The sequence below is a fragment of the Taudactylus pleione genome, unplaced genomic scaffold (assembly GCF_031769625.1).
Source record: "Taudactylus pleione unplaced genomic scaffold, aTauple2 ptg000726l, whole genome shotgun sequence".
NCBI lineage: Eukaryota > Metazoa > Chordata > Amphibia > Anura > Myobatrachidae > Taudactylus > Taudactylus pleione.
This window is the reverse complement of record NW_028285128.1, coordinates 2,442,589-2,461,078: the sequence shown is the minus strand read 5'-3', so window position 1 is coordinate 2,461,078 and position 18,490 is coordinate 2,442,589. Positions and strand designations below refer to the sequence as shown.

The window sequence follows — 18,490 nt, the reverse complement described above, 5'->3', positions numbered from 1 at the left end:
ACTATCATACAAATATTTGTACGGAATATTGAGATACAGTATTCAAGCAGCTTGACATGATGTCATCAATTGATTAAAGTTATACAAAGAGAAAATTTTATACATGCTTAATATTTACAGGAAATTGTTTAATATAGAGTGACAGTGAATGTTTAAATGTATTATTTATGAAACCTTGTAAGGAGGACAAATATACATGTTGCCCATAGCAACAAATTATATTCTATCATTTTATACAATGTACTACATAAACAATGGGTGTGACATATTTTATTGACATGGTTGTAATGTCGACATGCAGCATGTCAACATGCTTGGCATCATGTCGACAGTGATGAGATGTTAACATGATTAGAATGTCAGCAAAACATTCTTAGTGGTCTAGTAGTAACTTACCTGGTCCAGTGGTGTCTTTTGGGTCCGGCAATGACTTCAGGCAGATCCGGCGGCACTTCAGGCAGTGAGTATGGCTTACCCTAACCCCTTACCCTAGCACCTAACCCTAACCTCACCTCCCGTAGCCTAACCCTCCCCATAGGGCCTAAACCACCCCTCCCATAGCCCAAACCTACCCACCCACTAGTGCCTAATTCTCCTGTCCCAAAGCCTAACCCTCCTCCTAGTGCATAACCCGCTCCTCCCGTAGCCTAACTCTAACCCATCACCTAGGGCCTGACCTTCCCCTCCCATAGCCCAACTCTAACCCCCCCTAGTGCCTAATCCTCACCTCCCATAGCCTAACCCTCCCCCTAGTGCCTAACCCTCCCCTCCCATAGCCTAAACCTAACCCTACAACTGGGTCCTAACCCTCCTCTCAAGTTTCCTAACCCTCCCCTTCTGTAGCCTAACCTTAACCCCTACCTTAGGGCCTAACCCTCCCCTCCTATAACCCAACCCTAAACCGCTCCCCTGGGTCCTTACCCTCCCCTCTCATAGCCCAACTAGCCCTCTGGTCCCCGCAGAAAGCGCATTATGCAGCTGCCGACATGTTTAATGATTTTGACATTTCAACAATATGGCATTGTGGTGCCAGCATTGTAAATGTCAACTTTATTTCTCACGGGCACGAGCCAATCAGCGGCCGCTTTACATGCAAAGCGGGCGCTCATTGGCTGCTCCGACGTGGGTCCCAGCCAATGAGCGGCCGCTACATATAAAGAGAAATTACAGCTGACTTCGGTCATCTGTCATTTCGCGAGGTGTAAGTGTATGCAACAGCATATACTTACATCTGTCCGGTCTGGTTCGGGTAACTCGTTTATTTGTTTTACATGCTACGGAGAGAGCAGCGCCAGGATCTAGGTGAGTATAGATTCTTTTTTGCAGGGCCAGGCACACGGATCCTACTTGAGAAGGGGACAGACACATCTGCAGCAGGTAAGTATGTGTGAATGGGTAGGTGTATGAAATTAAGTTTTACTAGGCACGGTGTGTGTATTTTGTCTTTATTTAACTATTTATTTTACAGTGGGGATACAGGTGCCGGCTGTCTGCTGGCACCTGTAGTCCCACTGTAAAATACAATAGTTTCCTTATATTTTTCACTTTATTACCCCCGTACCCAACGCTCCAGGGGTGCAGGGAAGAGTCCCGGGCTTCAAACCAAGCCTGGGGTTTTGGTGGGATGTGGACCCCTTCTTGGGGGAGTCCCCATCTCGCCTGAGATTCCCGGCTTGGCCTGACCGGCCTGGGCTGATAATGCTTTGGCCACGGAGTCTCAGTGAATGGGTCTCCGGTCTGCAGCATTACAGCCCGGCCGTTTTGGGTCCGGTGCTGGTTTTACTTATAGGGGGACCCCTACGCAATTTTTTCTTCCCTATAATTAAAACCAGGACTGGGCTGGGCTGGTTAGGCTTTTGGGGGGGGGGGTGGAACCCTATGTCATTTAAAAAAAACAAAAACATTTAACCCGTTTTTTACAGGTAGACCACACAAGCAGCCTTCACATATTTCACTGATATGTGCAGGCTGCTTGCCTGGGTGAGATTTGCAGAGAGAAAACACTGCAATCTCGGGTGAGTAATCTCATCTAAATTCGCAATTTGGGGGAAAAAACTCGTTCTGCTTCACCATCGGAAAACTCACTTTCAGCTAAACTCACTTCTTAGTACATTTGTGAGTTGAAAAATGGGAAACTCACCCGAGTTTCAACGAGTCAAAGTGAGTTAAAAAAAAAAAAACTCGACCAAACTCGATTCTCAGTAAATTTACCCCTATGACTGCATTCCATAAATGATAGCTAGATTCTGATTGGGTGCTATGGAGAACACATCAACTTGTCCTCTTTAGAAGGTTTGATAAATTTCCCCACAAATTGATTATTTTGTTTTTCAAATTCTTCTACAGAAACCCCAAATCTTCCCCACTCCTCAAGTTACAGGTACTGTTAAGAGCCTGTAACAACTTCTTGAAAAATCAGCAACAAACATTTAAAACCTTCATTGCATCAAGTTATTACCAAAGTGAGCTGATTCTAATTACAGTTACTTCTGTACTGGCAGTTTCAGTGACCACGGGCTTGATACAGCAAGGAACGCAGTTGCGTATACGCACGCAATCGGTAGATTAATACACACTGCGAACTAGGGACTTGGGAACTGAGCAGAGTGATTGAAAGGAAGTGCGGTTTGTGGGTGGTGACGGGGGGAGGGGGGATGGTTGGGCAAATGCAGATGTGCCAGCGCGTTTCAACGCTGTTGCTTGGGCATGCATAAATTAGCCACTGCGATGCCTGACGCCTCCTGGGCTTCCTTTGCTGTGCGCATGGGTCCGATGTTACCGATTGTTTCGCTATGTTGCTCTAGTATACGGATGTGAGTAAGGGGAAGTGGGCTGTGTTGGGCCTGATTCAGAGGTGCACACAGATCCTGTTGCAGCTGCAATTCTGTAAACATCAGTTGTGCGAAAATATGTTAAGGATACTGCCTTTGAACCTCTATATACCCCTGCCTATACCTTCTAATATCCTTCCTATAAACCTCTAAGGATGACGCTAATTTGCGTACGTAGTCATCCAGTAATTAAAGACTCCAGACCTAGAACATGTGGTTCCAAAGCACAAAGTATTATTCAAGTAAAAGTACAGCAGTTACACGCTATGATCCTCATATAATCTTAGCGCAAAGAGATTACACAGACCCAAGTACAATTATACATATGCAGCGCTCTCTGGTCCAGATGTTAGGCATCAGCAAGAAACCCCTCGTCAATCAGCATTCAGCACAAAGTCTAGGAACCCAGGGTGAGAGCACACATTTTTCCCCCCCAGAAATAACACAATAGAGAAGTTTGTTGCTAATACCATTGGTCCTAAAGGAGAGGGCATATGTTACAAGGCATTTAACAGGTTGATTTAAATAGACACAACCCAGCCTCTAACAACTGGGGGTCTCTGGTTTCCTGCCTCATGCAACATCCTAACAGTTGTTCATATAATGTACATTTTGTTGCTTGAAGTCTCTGTGGTCCATAAGTTGAGAATGCATGATGCGATCTCCACACCGATGGTACCGGAATACTGTTGAAAGAGTACGCATCAGTACAATACCAATCACGGCTTACTTATCATGTATAAAACCTTAGTTACCAAATAATCTTTATTTCACAGAATGAACAAACTTAAATCTTATACTTTAAAGCTTATTAAACCTTTTATGTGAATATGTAATGTATAAGTATGCGGGGTGTGATGTAAAGACACTAGTTAACTTGGGGCAGATGCGTGCACATGAAGCTAATAAACAGCGTTTTCATACAGGATCTTATGCATTCGCTAATATGCGATTAGTTAACAGCGCAATTGTGCGTATTAATGTGTGCATGAGAAATGTGCACTTAAATCTCACTTAAACTAAGTGAACACCTAGCAGTGTGGAATGCTGAGCCTTATAGTTCCATGACTTGTTCATGCTCCAGCAGCCCCCACCCTTTTCAGGCTCCAAAATACTGGTCTTTGTTCCTGTGTGGATGCAAATTAGCACAGCTACAAGACCTAAACCTCAGATAACACTCTTGGCTTTGAAGGTATTTTATTGTAGGAAGCCTGCTAATGTAAGGTGCTACAAACGACCCTCTTGCTGTATTCGAGCAGGGCCACCTGGAGTGAGAGCAGACGTTATGTCCATGAAGCTTGTCTACACAGGCTAGTTGTCACGTGGCCATTTGCTCTGTTTAGCTAATGCAATCCAATTTTGACATACTGTACAGCCATTTCTGAAATATATCCTTATGGGGAATTATAATAATATACACTTTATCCAGAGCACCCAAACTATGTAAAGGCATGAAATGGGCTTTTGCTGAATCGCCGTAACTTATGGCGATGGTCACAGATGCAATCGCATGATGCTAATAGTAATATCGCCACATGTACTAAAGTGTGAGTTTATCTAAAATGGCGCTTTGGTCGGCCATTTGCAAAATGGCGTCTTGCGATCTCATTTCCAAGATGGCGTCTCTGCGATTCAATTTTAAACTGATCTTGTCTCAGCCAATAATCCAGCTTCGACAGCCCACCCTTTGATAGCGAACAACATGCTATCACAATCTGATTTTAAAATATAATTTAGGCTTACATTTATATACTATTTAGTGTTATTATGGGATGGCACAAGGTGGTTCTTAATCCATCAATAATGTGTCTCTGAGTGGGGACATAAAACTACTATTATACACACACCGCGGATCTTGGAAGATCATGTGAAAGGTGTGGGGATACACCAGTCCGATAAAGGCAGTCTTGAAGGGGAATTGAGACTTTACATTATCTGAGGTGTTTTTAAAAATAACATTTCAATAATACATTCTATGCATGTCTAAATATAATACATTAAATGATGGTATTTCCTAGTTCAGGGTTGTAATGCTGTTCTGTATTTACCTTGGTATTCATACTGACCACCATCATAATTTCGTTCTTTCGTTTTACTCTATTTTTACATTTTCCACACTTCAACACAATAGGAACATACCAGACACATATGCCAATTATTATGATGACAATCAGTATAAGGATTAAGAATTTGCCTATACTGGCGATCATTTCCTGGACCCATTCCCCTAGACCTGAGAACCATTTCACTGGGTTCAGCCATGAAACCCATCCTTCTATCTTCTCCCTTACTTCAGCCACTGAAGCGTTATGGTTCTTACGAAACTCCCATTTTAGCTGCAGAATTTCATCCATCTTCCGGTCTATCACCTCCTTGGGGTCGCTGGTATCATTGGTGACATAGGTGCAACATTTTACTCCAAATTGGGTGGCCAAGGTTACGCAATACCCTCCAGTAACAGCAGTTAAATAATTTAACACTAGCCTGTGTTGCACCAGTTCTTTCTTGTACACTTGCAATTCTCTCCCTGTGTATCTGAATGTGTCATCGTACATCTCGGTGATATTATATATCAATTTAGCAAGTTCCTGAATATGTCTAAAGTTTAATGTACCCCGAGAGATCCTGGTGGGATCCAATGTGACTAAAACTTGAAAGCCAGTTGTCTCACTAATTAACTGAGTGGCTTTGTGCACGTCACCAGGTATCATATTTCATTTGCCTCTGTGTTCATATTGTGTGTGAAGATATGGTGACGGTGTGTTTTTATGTATACCAAGCATTTCAACATGTGTGAGGGTCATAACTTCTGAGACTACTCTTCCCAGGTAACACAAACCTTCGGAACTCGGGGAGAGCCACTTATGCGCTTTTCTTCCACATATAAAATATACATTATCAGGGAGAACATAAGGAATGATATGCATCATTATCATTAAGCACATTTCCCTTGCAAACAATCCTATTTCTGGGTCTTCCGTCTGGTACATGCAAGTTTCTGGCTGTATTATTTTAGCACAATAACCATCTGGCACCTTACCAATAATTTCTTTGATGGAACTCAATGTATACCGATACCTAAAATGTCTCCCACTAGATTTAATTGAGCGTAACAGATCATGGTTTATGGACTCATTATCAGCTCTTTGTGAGAAGGTCATCGTCTGATTATTCCCCGTCACTTCCCAACTCCCGGGTTTATTGGAGTTGGTTATGTTTAAAAACAAAAGTGATCTATCTACTTGGAATTGATAGAGTTTGAAATGAGGTGGTTTGGATGAGAGAAATTTTCCATCCAATGTTTTCCCTTTTTGTAATTCTAAAATTTCTGTGATATTCAGTGGAAATGGCACCAACCCCACATTATGCTGTCCCTGTGGCACATGTGAACACACCCAGCAATCAGTTTGATTTAACACTTTGCCTACCATGCTATGATAATCCTCTAAAGGATACCCACCCCAGTACGGGTTATATTTAGGTTGGCACCGTTGGATACAGTTCTCATCAACTAGGGACCCACAAAGCTCACAAATACAGGAATCTTCAGATGATAAACCTCCACACCGTCCCCGAGTATCCGGAATGACAGCTCTCTTAACAATAACAGTACTAAGATTGGTCAGACACTCCCCTGATTGGCATTGCACTCCTCCTGACTCCACTCCATCAGCACTGCCATCAGCTCCCATTTCCTCAATCGGTCTCCCATCACAGAAACTGTATATTCCCGAACCGACCAGGATGGTGAACACTCTAAAAGAGAATATGAAAATGAACACAGCAGGCCCGTCCATTGTCACAACAAGACCTGCAAATTTCTCTTAGTTCAGGTATCTCACTACGACCTTTTCAATCCTCCCGAAACAAGCTCGCGAGCGACAGGTCCACGCTATCAGCCTTGTCTCCGACTTGTTTCTCCACCGGTTGATTGACCTTTTTGCAGTGAGTGGAATGGACCCAGGTATCTCTCTCAGCCACCTTCAAAGATGTAGTACTTGTCAGCAGCACCTGGTACGGACCTTCCCACCGATCAGTCAAACAACTTGAACGCAAGAAATTTCTGATCATAACATATTCTCCTGGTTCAACATCATGACAGTTAGTTTCAGGCATATCATGGGAAAACAATTTCAGTTTCTGCTGCTGTTGCTTTAACTGCTTACTCATTGATATAAGATACTTTACAGTTACCTCGTTGTTACCCTTCAAGTCTTCCTGTGGACTTATAATCAAATGAGGTTGTCTACTGAACAGTATTTGAAATGGGGACAGATTTAGAGGGGGTCTAGGAGTGGTCCTTATGCTATGTAGGACCAAAGGTAACGTTTCTGGCCATCCTAGTCCAGTCTCTGCCATGATTTTACTTAACTTATTTTTAATAGTCCCGTTCATCTTCTCTACCTTGGCAATGGCTTGCAGTCGGTAGGGGGTGTGAAGTCGGCTATTAATACCCATTAGCTTACACATATTTTGAAAAACATCACCTGTGAAATGAGTACCCCTGTCACTCTCAATGATTTTAGGGATACCGTACCTGTATACAAATTCCTGAACTATTTTCTTGGCAGTAAACGCAGCAGTATTAGTGGCCGCTGGGTAGGCCTCAACCCAATTAGAAAATACATCAGTGCACACTAATACATACTTAAGATTCCTGCAGGGTGGTAATTGGATTAAATCAATTTGTATCACCTGGAAAGGTCCATTAGTCGGTGGAGTGTGGGACGGTTCGGTAGGGATCGCTTTCCCTATGTTCTTCCTCAAGCAGGTCAGATAGGACATTGCTATCTTTTCTGCTTGTGAAGAAAAACCTGGTGCGCACCAGTATGCTCTCACCAACTTGCACATACCTTGTTTTCCCAGATGAGTCAGACCATGTGCTGCCTCAACCAGGCTGGGGTAAAATGCCTTGGGGGCTACTGGTTTACCTTGTCCGTCCCTCCAGAGCCCGGAGGACTCTTGCCCACATCCCTTGGACTTCCAAATGGACTTTTCCTGAATTGAACACAAATTTTGCATCTCAATTAATTTCAGCATATCAATTGTTTGGAAAGACATAATTTTTTCAGTGGGAGAAAACATTTTTAACCCTGCTACCCATTTTGCAGCTTCATCGGCTCTGTTGTTGCCCAGTGACACCGGATCATCCTCACATGTATGGGCTTTACATTTAATTACTGCCACCGCTTTGGGCAGTTGGATTGCTTCTAAAAGATGTTCCATACAATCGTGCGTATCATTATGTCCGCTGAACTCACCTCCCGCCAGCAACTCGCCTCCTCCCACCCTTTGTACATCATGTTGTACATATGGTAAATACGTTGCTGGATTCTGCGTGCTGCAACGTTTAACAGTGATGTTTGCGGGTACGATTAGAGCTAGTTCCCATTTGGTAAACCTAGCCGAAGAGACGTGTCTGGTTTGAGCTGAGTACAACAGAGCAGATACAGCATGGGGAGTGTAGACAATCATATCATGACCCAATACTACGTCCTCACTTTTACTCACCAATAAAGCGGTAGCTGCTACACTTCTCAAACAAGTGGGGAGTGATCTTGCCACAGTATTCAATTAGGCACTGTAGTATGCTACGGGCCTACTGGCATCACCATGTTTTTGTGTAAGGACACCTGCAGCACAACCATCGGCTTCCGTACAATACAAATCAAAAGGTTTTTCATAATCAGGTATTCCCAATGCAGGAGCTTTTGTCAGACTATCCTTAAGATTAAGAAAAGCCTGCTCTGTTTCCACTGTGTGTATGACACGATCGGGCTTTGAGGAAGAGACTAATTCCTGTAAAGGCAAGGCCAAAATAGAAAAACCTGGGATCCACATTCTACAGTATCCACACATTCCCAAGAAGGTACGAATTTGCTGTTGATTCTGCGGCAGTATCATGTTCTGTATGGCCTGGATTCTATCATTTGTAAGATGTCGTAACCCCTGGGTTAGGCAGTGTCCCAAATATTTTACTCTGGATTGGCACAGCTGTAGTTTGTCCTTAGCCACCTTGTGTCCTGTATGCGAGCGATGAAGCAACAAAAGTTTAGTATCATTCAAACATGACATAAACGAGTCAGAACATAGCAATAAATCGTCCACATATTGAATTAGAACAGATCCATTGGCAGGTTGAAAAGATTGTAAACAGTCGTGCAATGCCTGGGAGAAGATACTGGGGCTGTCTATGAAACCTTGGGGTAACCATGTCCATGTGTATTGTACACCTCTGTATGTAAATGCGAATAGATACTGACAGTCAGGGTGGAGAGGCACAGAGAAGAAAGCAGAACAGAGGTCAATGACAGTGAAATGGGTTGCATTTGGTGGGATCTGCATCAGGATGACAGCTGGATTTGGCACTACAGGGAATTGGCTCTCTACTACCTTATTAACACCTCTAAGGTCTTGTACCAGCCTATAACCCCTCCCACCACTCTTCTTCACCGGGAAGATGGGACTGTTGGCTACACTAGCTGTACGAACTAAAATTCCCTGTTGCAATAATCGCTCAATTATTGGAAAAACCCCTAATTCTACTTCCTGTTTAGTGGGTACTGGTGGATTTTTGGAGCTTGCCTACCGCTTTTTAAATTTACCATTACAGGGCTTACGTTTGCCATTAATCCAGTTTCCTGTCCATCCTTAGTCCAAAGGGAATCTGGAATTTGGGACAACATTTCATCTACCTGAGATGGATTTTCATTTAAACTTGTAGAGTGATACATTATGCTTTGGGGAGTGTCCAACATATCCCGCACCTCATGTGCAACTCTCTCTGGGATATTTAAAAATACACCATCAGGGGTGCAATATATAACACATCTCATCTTACATAACAAGTCTCTACCCAGCAGGTTAGTAGGAGTTGCAGCAGCCAGAAGGAAAGAATGCCTGGTATGCAATGGCCAAATAGTAATCTCTGTGGACTTTGTTAAAGGATAATGTTCCACTTTACCTGTTACACCCATTGTTGGTACTGTCTCGTTGGTCACCTGTAAATTAACAGGAGATTTTATCACTGACCTGGTCGCCCCTGTGTCTACAAGAAAAGGATATTCAGTACCAGCTACATCAACCATCATGACCGATTCTTCCCTAGTACTTCCCGTTAACCTGACTATCTGTAGACTACAGGTATGACCTGACCCCTAGTGTTGGCTACCATTCTCCAATAAAGCATTTACGGCCACAATTGGAGCTGGTGCCTGCTGGACATTTGCTGGTCTCTGTGCAGTGGCGGGCTGGGCCGGGGGGGAAGGGTGCCATGTGCCCCCCGGGCCTCAGCGTCATGCGGGCCGCGGGCCAGTGCAGTCTGTGTCACTGTGACACAGACTGCACCGCGTGTGTAGCGCTGACCGGACAGAGACTACTACTACTCGGGGCACTATAAGGGGACTACTACTACTACTACTGGGGGCACTACAAGGGGGGTGGGGGACTACTACTACTGGGGACTACTACTACTGGGGACACTACAAGGGGGGGACTACTACTACTGCGGACACTACAAGGGGGGGACTACTACTGGGGGCACTACAGGGGGGGGACTACTACTACTGGGGGCACTACAAGGGGGGGACTACTACTAATGGGGGCACTACTTGAGGCCTGCATAAGGGTGTTCTCTCCTGTGGCACACGGGGGCACTGCATATGGGCACTATGACAGGGGGCTGCCCTAATCTTTATTTTTACCTTACATTGATCCCATATGGACCCGCCTCCTCCCTGGAACACTTGAGGGGTGGGGCCGTAACACGCCTATTCTTCGGACACCCTGGCTACATGCTACTCCTCTGCCAGGGCCGCCTGCATGCATTTGCCCCTGTCTCTGTGCATATCCCTTATGGGGATGTCCAGGTCTTCCCTGATTTGGGGTTCCTACTCTTTTTACTGTACAGTTTCTACTTAAGTGTCCTGTTTGTTTACAATTAAAACATGTTCTTGGATCAGGTGAAGACACGTGTTGTTGTGAGGTTTGAGCAGAGGGTAAAGGTGGTGGATATGGGTAAGGATAGGGAGGGTAAGGGTATTGTGGGGGATATGAGGTTTGTGAGTAGTATGGGACCTGTGGTTGTATAGGGTTTGTGGAATAGAGCTGTGTTTGTTGTTGCATGGGGTTAGTGAGGTCATATAACTGTTCAGGTGTAAGTGTGTGTGCAGATGCGAGTGTGTCTGTTGGCTGTGATGTTACCGTCATTCCTTCCAGAGCTTGTGTACTGACAGCCATTAGTTTTTCGCTCTGGGTCTCTCTCTTCTTTGAGATGTTTTTATTAGGGGTGTGCACCGGCCACTTTTCGTGTTTTGTGTTTTGGATCTGGATCTTTCTTCGTGTTTTGGATCTGGATTGGTTTTGCCAAAACCACCCTTCCGTGTTTTGGGTTCTGGGTTTTGTGTTTTGGATCTGTATTTTTTTTAAAAAAAGCATAAAAACAGCTAAAATCACAGAATTTGTGTGTTTTTCTGCTCCTATGCTATTATTAACCTCAATAACCTTAATTTCCACTCATTTCCAGTCTATTCTGAACACCTCACACCTCACAATAGTGTTTTTATGTCCAAAAGGTTGCACCGAGGTAGCTGGATGACTATGCTAAGAGATACGAGTGGGCGGCACAAACACGTGGTCCATCTAGGAGTGACACTGCAGTGGCAGACAGGATGGCAGTTTGAAAAACTAGGCCCCAAACAGTACATAATTCAAAGAAAAAAAAGAGGTGCAAGATGGAATTGTCCTTGGGCCCTCCCACCCACCCTTATGTTGTATAAACAGGACATGCACACTTTAACAAACCAAACATTTCAGCGCCAGGGTCTGCCACACGACTGTGGCTGAAATTATTGGTTCGTTTGGGCCCCCACAAAACAAGCTGGCAATTAATCTGTCCATGCACAAACTGGCTCTACGGAGGCAAGATGTCATCCTCATCCTCCTCATCCACCGATTCCTCACCTTCTTCAGTGTTGTGTACATCCTCATCCTCACAGAGTATTAATTCTTCCCCGCTAATGTAAGGTGTTACCAACGACCCTCTTGCTGTATTCGAGCAGGGCCACCTGGAGTGAGAGCAGACGTTATGTCCATGAAGCTTGTCTACACAGGCTAGTTGGCACGTGGCCATTTGCTCTGTTTAGCTAATGCAATCCAATTTTGACATACTGTACAGCCATTTCTGAAATATATCCTTATGGGGAATTATAATAATATACACTTTATCCAGAGCACCCAAACTACGTAAAGTCATGAAATGGGCATTTGATGAATCGCCGTAACTTATGGCGATGGTCACAGATGCAATCGCATGATGCTAATAGTAATATCGCCACATGTACTAAAGTGTGAGTTTATCTAAAATGGCGCTTAGGCGGCCATTCGCAAAATGGCGTCTTGCGATCTCATTTCCAAGAGTGGCGTCTCTGTGATTCAATTTTAAACTGATCTTGTCTCAGCCAATAATCCAGCTTCGACAATGTAAATGTCACAGCCACAGTAATTTGAACTGATAGGTCCACTAGGGCTGTCTAAAATCCACTGCCTGTGTACATCGGTCACACCAGTGATCTTCTGAGCAACCCTATGGTCTCTTAGAAAGTCTGTCGCAAGTAAGCCGCAAGAGCCTTTACCACTGCGTACGAAATTGCAGGCTGAGACACATCCCGAAATTGGTCTTGGCACGCCTGCGTTTCCCTCGCCACTCCCTGTAACCTCCCATAAACGCTCCCTGACTGTCAATCACACTGTGTTCAAGTCCTCACTGTGACCACTGTCGGTGAAGTTGGTGCATGTGTGTGACAGCAGATAAGAGCCACTTGGCCCATCTAGTCTGCTCCTTTTTAACTTTATGGTAACCACAAACCCTATCTGATCCTTAGTTTTTCTAAGGATATCCTTATGTCTCTCCCGGGCATGTTTAAATTGCTCTACTGTATTTGCCCCTACCACCTCTAATGGCAGGCTATTCCACTGATCCACTACCCTTTCTGCGACTCATACAAAAAAATTGCGCAGTCCTGCAAATATCGGCTTTGCGTGCAAATCTGAATCAGGCCCACTGTCAAGCATTAACATCATGTAGACTGTTATAGTTTTCTAATAATACCTGTAATTAAAAGAGAAATGGAGTTAGGTGGGAGGTTTTTGTAGAATAATTGCTATTTAAATTACAGGGAATACTATAGAAAAATGTAGAGAATTGTGACCGTAAGCTGTAAATGTAAGACTTTATAAAAGAAAAACCAAAACAGAGATGATCTTTAAGTGTGCGCTATTTTGGTCATGTACAGATAGAAACACATATCCAGCAGCAGAATAGCTTTGTTTATATGACCTTTAGATGCCTTGTACTCACAGTGATGTTCCACGTGCATTGTGAATATGGTGGGTAGTAACTAGGATAGTAGGGTGTCCTCAGATGACCCTGGACTTGGAGTCGTTCCTTCAGCACAATGCTCTCCTCACAGGCTGGTAATATAAATAATGACATGAACTACTCATTGCACAGGTAACTGGAAACCAACATACAATACTTTGTACATAAGGTAATCAGGTTAGCATTATAAAGTAGCCATCATTTTTAATCAACGCCAGTCAGCCTATAAATCAATGCCATGTTCCACGCCCTGACAAAGACACTATCTGCAATCCAGAGATGTGTATCTCTATACATGGGGACATCCAGGAAAAATTTATTTTTATTCCACTGAGTGTAAATATATTTAAAAGATAACTTCACCATTAGGGTTGTTTCAGTATTTAGCATACTAAGGGCTCTATTTACTACAATCCGCATATTGAATGCGGATTGTAATGTGATATTACCGAGTGAATTCGCATTGCGAATTCAGGCAATATCACAGGGATTTACAATAAATCCCTTGCAGGGACAGAACTTGCGATAAAGCTCTGTCCCTGCGGATCCCATCTGCACTCTAGTCGCGGTATTTTCGGAAAAAATACCACGACTAAGAGCCCGCGCATGCACCGACCCACCGTCGCTGCTACCCTCCACCGACGCTAAGCCCTACCCCCCGCGATCGTGGACCCCCGCGACCCCCCCCTCCCTTCATTACACTTACCTGAATCCTCCTGGCCTCCGGTGATCTTCTCCGGGCTTCCCGATCAGGTGATCTCCCATACTGCACTGGGACCCGACCACCTGATGACCGGGCCACAGTGCACTATGGGAGACCAGCTGACCGGAGAGGAGCCATCACCGGAGGCCCGATCACCGGTCCCTGGATTCAGGTAAGTAAAAAAAAATGTTTCAATTTTTTTTTTTTTTTTACAGCAATCAGCTTGCGGTCTGTTTAGACCACATAGCTGATTACTGGTACCGGCTCCCGCCTCTGCTCTCCCCGTTAGAGCAGTGGGAGCCCGGTAGCCGGGGGAGACCCTGGATAACGCCACCTCCAGGTGGCGTTATTATCATAGGGCTTCCCCCGGGAATTTTTTTACAATTTATTTTTAGTAACTTTGGTCGGATCACATTTCCCATTACAATTATGGGAAATGCGATCTGCTTTACTAAAAATAAGTGATACTAGGGGTTGGAGTAGAATTTTAAATTCTACTCCTATTGCCCTGTAATAACTACAGGTGAAACTAAAATAATGTGAAAAGGGTGTGAAAACACCCTTTTTCACTTTATTTTAGTAAAAATAATGTTAATAAATAGAGCCCTAAGAGCTTATTTGCCTCTTTTCTTCGTTCCTATTAACAATATAGCATCACTTTGGCAGGGTGAGGTGCTGGTGCAGGACCTTGGGGCACACTAGGCTGTATCCCGTCCCTTGGGCATTTCGCCTCCTGTCACATTGTTTCTTACTTATTGTTATCAAACCTTTGAAAGAGGTAAAATGGAGAAGTTGCCAATAACAATAAATCAGCTTATAGCTATCATTTATCTAGCACAGTCTATAAGATGACTGGTTGCTATGAGCAACTTCTCCACTTTATCTCTCTCAAAGGTTTGATACATCTCTCCCTTTGGGAGATAAGGTCGGCATTCTCTGCACCTGATACTCGGACTGTGGCGCGTGGCTATGACATCATAGCCAAGTGCCACACTCTCAGCACAACGCTGACGTAGGAGCAGCAGCTGGCAACTTCACATGTAAGAAGCTGCTGGTCATGTTTTCTGGTCTTCATTGTATTATCGGCCATCAATATATGTGGTAGCATTACAGTGGCATTCATTCTGTGTTTTAGACACCCCCTAAGTCATGTAGAGTGATTGGAGAGACTTGTCTTTCATGGGGCCCTTGCTCTCATTCATTGTTCTTTTCTTTGAGACAGAGCAAAAGCCCTATACATTTTAAAGAGATCCGGAACTGAAAAAGAGTTTAATGTAATGAAAGCTGGTGATACATTGTGTAGGAGGGACTAACCTGCCATTGCTAGCAAAAGGTTTTTTTTGGATAAATAGCCCCCTTATACCCTAATTATCATTTAGGTTATTAAATACCTTATTTTATGGTTTAAGATGCTGACTTATTTACTTATAAATACCAAATGCATTATGGGCCACCCCCAGTGCCATCATTTGCTCAATGTCACAGGCTGCCAGATGTACAGATCTCAGGAGAGTAATTCCAAAGAGCCTTCTTTCAACAAGCTGATACTGTACATAACACAAGCAAGTCAGGATGGTAAAAGGGAGAGATTTATGTTTTATTGATGCAAATCACCAATACACTAGTTACCTTAGATATGTCGCTTAAGAACCCAGCCAATGTCAGTCACATGCATACATTTGCACGAATCAGTTTTTGAAACTGGTTTGGTTCTGCCTTTACATGGTTTTTCCTGGCCTGTCATGCGTATATGTGTTATATTTACTAAGAATGCTGTTCCAAATTGCTAAATTGGGAACTTTACCAGTGTCTGTTGGACTTGGTACATTGCATATTGAGCGCATTAGCAGTTTACATTCACACCAGGCTTATATAATAAAAATATCCAGTGTTTACATATTTTCTATGCTGTAGATTGTCCTTTCCTGTTGTGGGGAGATACTCTCAAATCGGAATCGGTATGTAATACTGCCGGCCGCATGGATTCCAGGCAGCGTCAGGCCGACAGTGGAACAGATCTCGGCAGCGGCAGCCCGACAGCGCTGGAAATCCCAATCGTCCCTAGGTAAGTATTAACTAACCTAACTTACCCCCCTAACCCTAACCCTCTCTTAGGGTGCCTAACCCTAACCTCCCCCCCAAGTGCCTAACCCTATTTCCCCCTCTAAGTGCCCAACCCTAAACCCCCCTTCCCCGCTGCCTAAACCTAAGTCCCCCAGGGGGGTGCCTAACCCTAACCTCCCCCCTCCCTCCCCCTAGCCTATCCCTAACCTCCCCTGGGAGCCCTAAACCTAACCCCGACCCCCCGCAGCTGTCCGCTAGCGGTGCCCGGCATCCCTTCAATTGGGATGCCGGGCGCCTGGTGCCTAAACCTTACCGTCAGGGTAAGTTCCTAACCCTAAACGTGTTAGGGGCATTACTACTGTGTGTGGCATAATGTGTAAGGGGCATTACTACTATATGTGGCATAATGTGTTCAGGGCCATTAAGAGCCGGCCAGGGGAAGGGGGCATGGCATAATCGCTGGAGACGTGGCCTCCTTAGAAAAAAAAGGAAACAAATCCTAGTTGCAACTCCGCAAAACGGTGCTGCGTGCTGAGAGGGGGGTGCTGTGAGCCCCTCAGCTCAGCGCAAATCCAGGAGGGGAGGGGTGCGATCAGTGTATTTGCTCCCCAACTAGCCTGGTTAATTAAACCTAAGTCTCCCAGGGGCGTGCCTAACCCTAACCTCCCCTCGGGAGTGCCTAACCCTAACCTCCCCCCGTGGGTACCTAACCCTTTCCCTAGCCTAACCCTAGCCCTCCCGGGGGGTGGTGCCTAGCTGTAAGTCCCACCGGGAGCCCTGAAATCTTTGACTGGGTGACTAATACCCCTTTTACACCAACTGAATAACCCAGGTTATTGCCGGGTCAATCCGGGTCGATGCTCTGTGTGAACGGCTTCCTGAAAAATTTCCCGGGTTGATTTACCCGGGAATCTTACTCGGGTTGAGAGCAGGGTTGAACACGGGTTGTTCCCGTGTCATGCGGCAGTGTGAACGGGTGCTACCCGGATTATTTTACCCGGCTACATTCTGCTATTAGCTGATTGGAGCTTCTGGGGCGCTGGCAGATGATGTCATTTGTCAGGGCCCTGCAGAGAGACGCACACGCAGCCATTACTTGCCTGCCTAACCTCCTGCACACAGCCTGCACCACAGCCTGACCAACTCCCACAAAACGCAGGCTGATACACAGGCTGCCACAGTCAGAACTGCAGCCTGCACCACAGCCTGACCAGCAGCTACAAGCGCAGGCTGATACACAGCCATAACAGCAGCCTGAGCCACACCCTGTTCCTACAGCAGCATGTGTGCTGCATCGAACTGGACCGATGCCGATATCCGAGAGCTACTGCTCATCAGGGCGGAGGAAGAAATGAAACGCCAGATGACCGGCACAGTGAAAGATGCAGTAGTGTACCACAATATAGCCAAGATGCTGGAGTCCCGAGGGATAAAACGCACGCAGCAGCAAGTGGTCAATAAATTGAAGGCCTTGCGTAAGCAGTTCACTAGAGTGCACGATCATAACTGCAACAAAAGTGGTGCAGGCCGCAAGGAATGGGTGCATTACCAATTGTGCTACAGCGCTTTTGGAAATACAGCGCTTTCAAACCCCATAGCACTGTCCTCCTCAATTACGCCATCCAGCTCCAGCCAGCAGGAGGATAGTCAAGAGGTACCTGTTACACAGGTTACCCTGCCATCCTCGCAAAGCAGACCAACATCACAGCTCCTACTGACCGATGAGCCTGGAGAAGGTAGTGGGATGGATTCATCTGTGAATGGTGACAAGATGGATTCATCTGTGAATGCTGACAGTATCGCTTCCACCATAGATGAGGTAGTTGAGACAAGCTCAGAGACTGCGCCCCCTAAAAAGACCCCTCCACTACGCACTAATAGTAAGTATTTTAAAAAATAAAAACACCCACATTACACACACACACTACATTCACTTAAATCCAAAGGGTAACTGTTGCAGAGTGCTGCTAGCGTGCAGGTAGATAGAAGGCCACAAGCACATGTACGCAAACACCATTGCTATCTTTATGTCGGCTCAGTGCATATTATATATTTTTTTTGTTTTTTCCCTTTGCAGTCTACAATGTGCCATCCAGAAAGAAGAAGCTCAACAGGTCGGAGCAAGCGGCTAGAGCGATGACTTCTGTGATCGTGGAGCATCTCCGTGAATTGGATGCCGATATTCAGAGGCAGGAGGATGCTAGATTGGATCGGTTTCTAGAGTCCAAAAGGCAAATGCAGCAGTCACTTATGAGGCAATTAATGGATATGCAAGAGAGACAGATGTTGTTTTTTGAGCGCACATTTGGTTGTGGCTATCCAAACCAAACACAGCCATTACCACAGGCCCCAGTGTACCCAGAACACAGATTTGGGCAGTGCAATATGGGGCCCAATTATTTCAACCCTAGCACTAACCCTAACACAACAGAAACAAACCAAGTGTCACCACAGTATACAGTGTATAGGCAATTGCCGTAAACATGGCCATTTTAAATATTTTATCGTTGTACC

General features: G+C 44.9%; 1 protein-coding gene across 1 annotated transcript in view; it reads right to left on the bottom strand.

Moving 5' to 3' along the window:
* Window positions 1-18,490, bottom strand: part of TMPRSS6 (transmembrane serine protease 6) — a 159,081-nt gene that overhangs the window by 28,404 nt on the left and 112,187 nt on the right. The window contains exon 9 of the mRNA XM_088456882.1: window positions 13,189-13,301. Coding sequence (XP_088313008.1) covers window positions 13,189-13,301 — 113 coding nt within the window. The remainder of the gene's footprint in view (window positions 1-13,188; window positions 13,302-18,490) is intronic.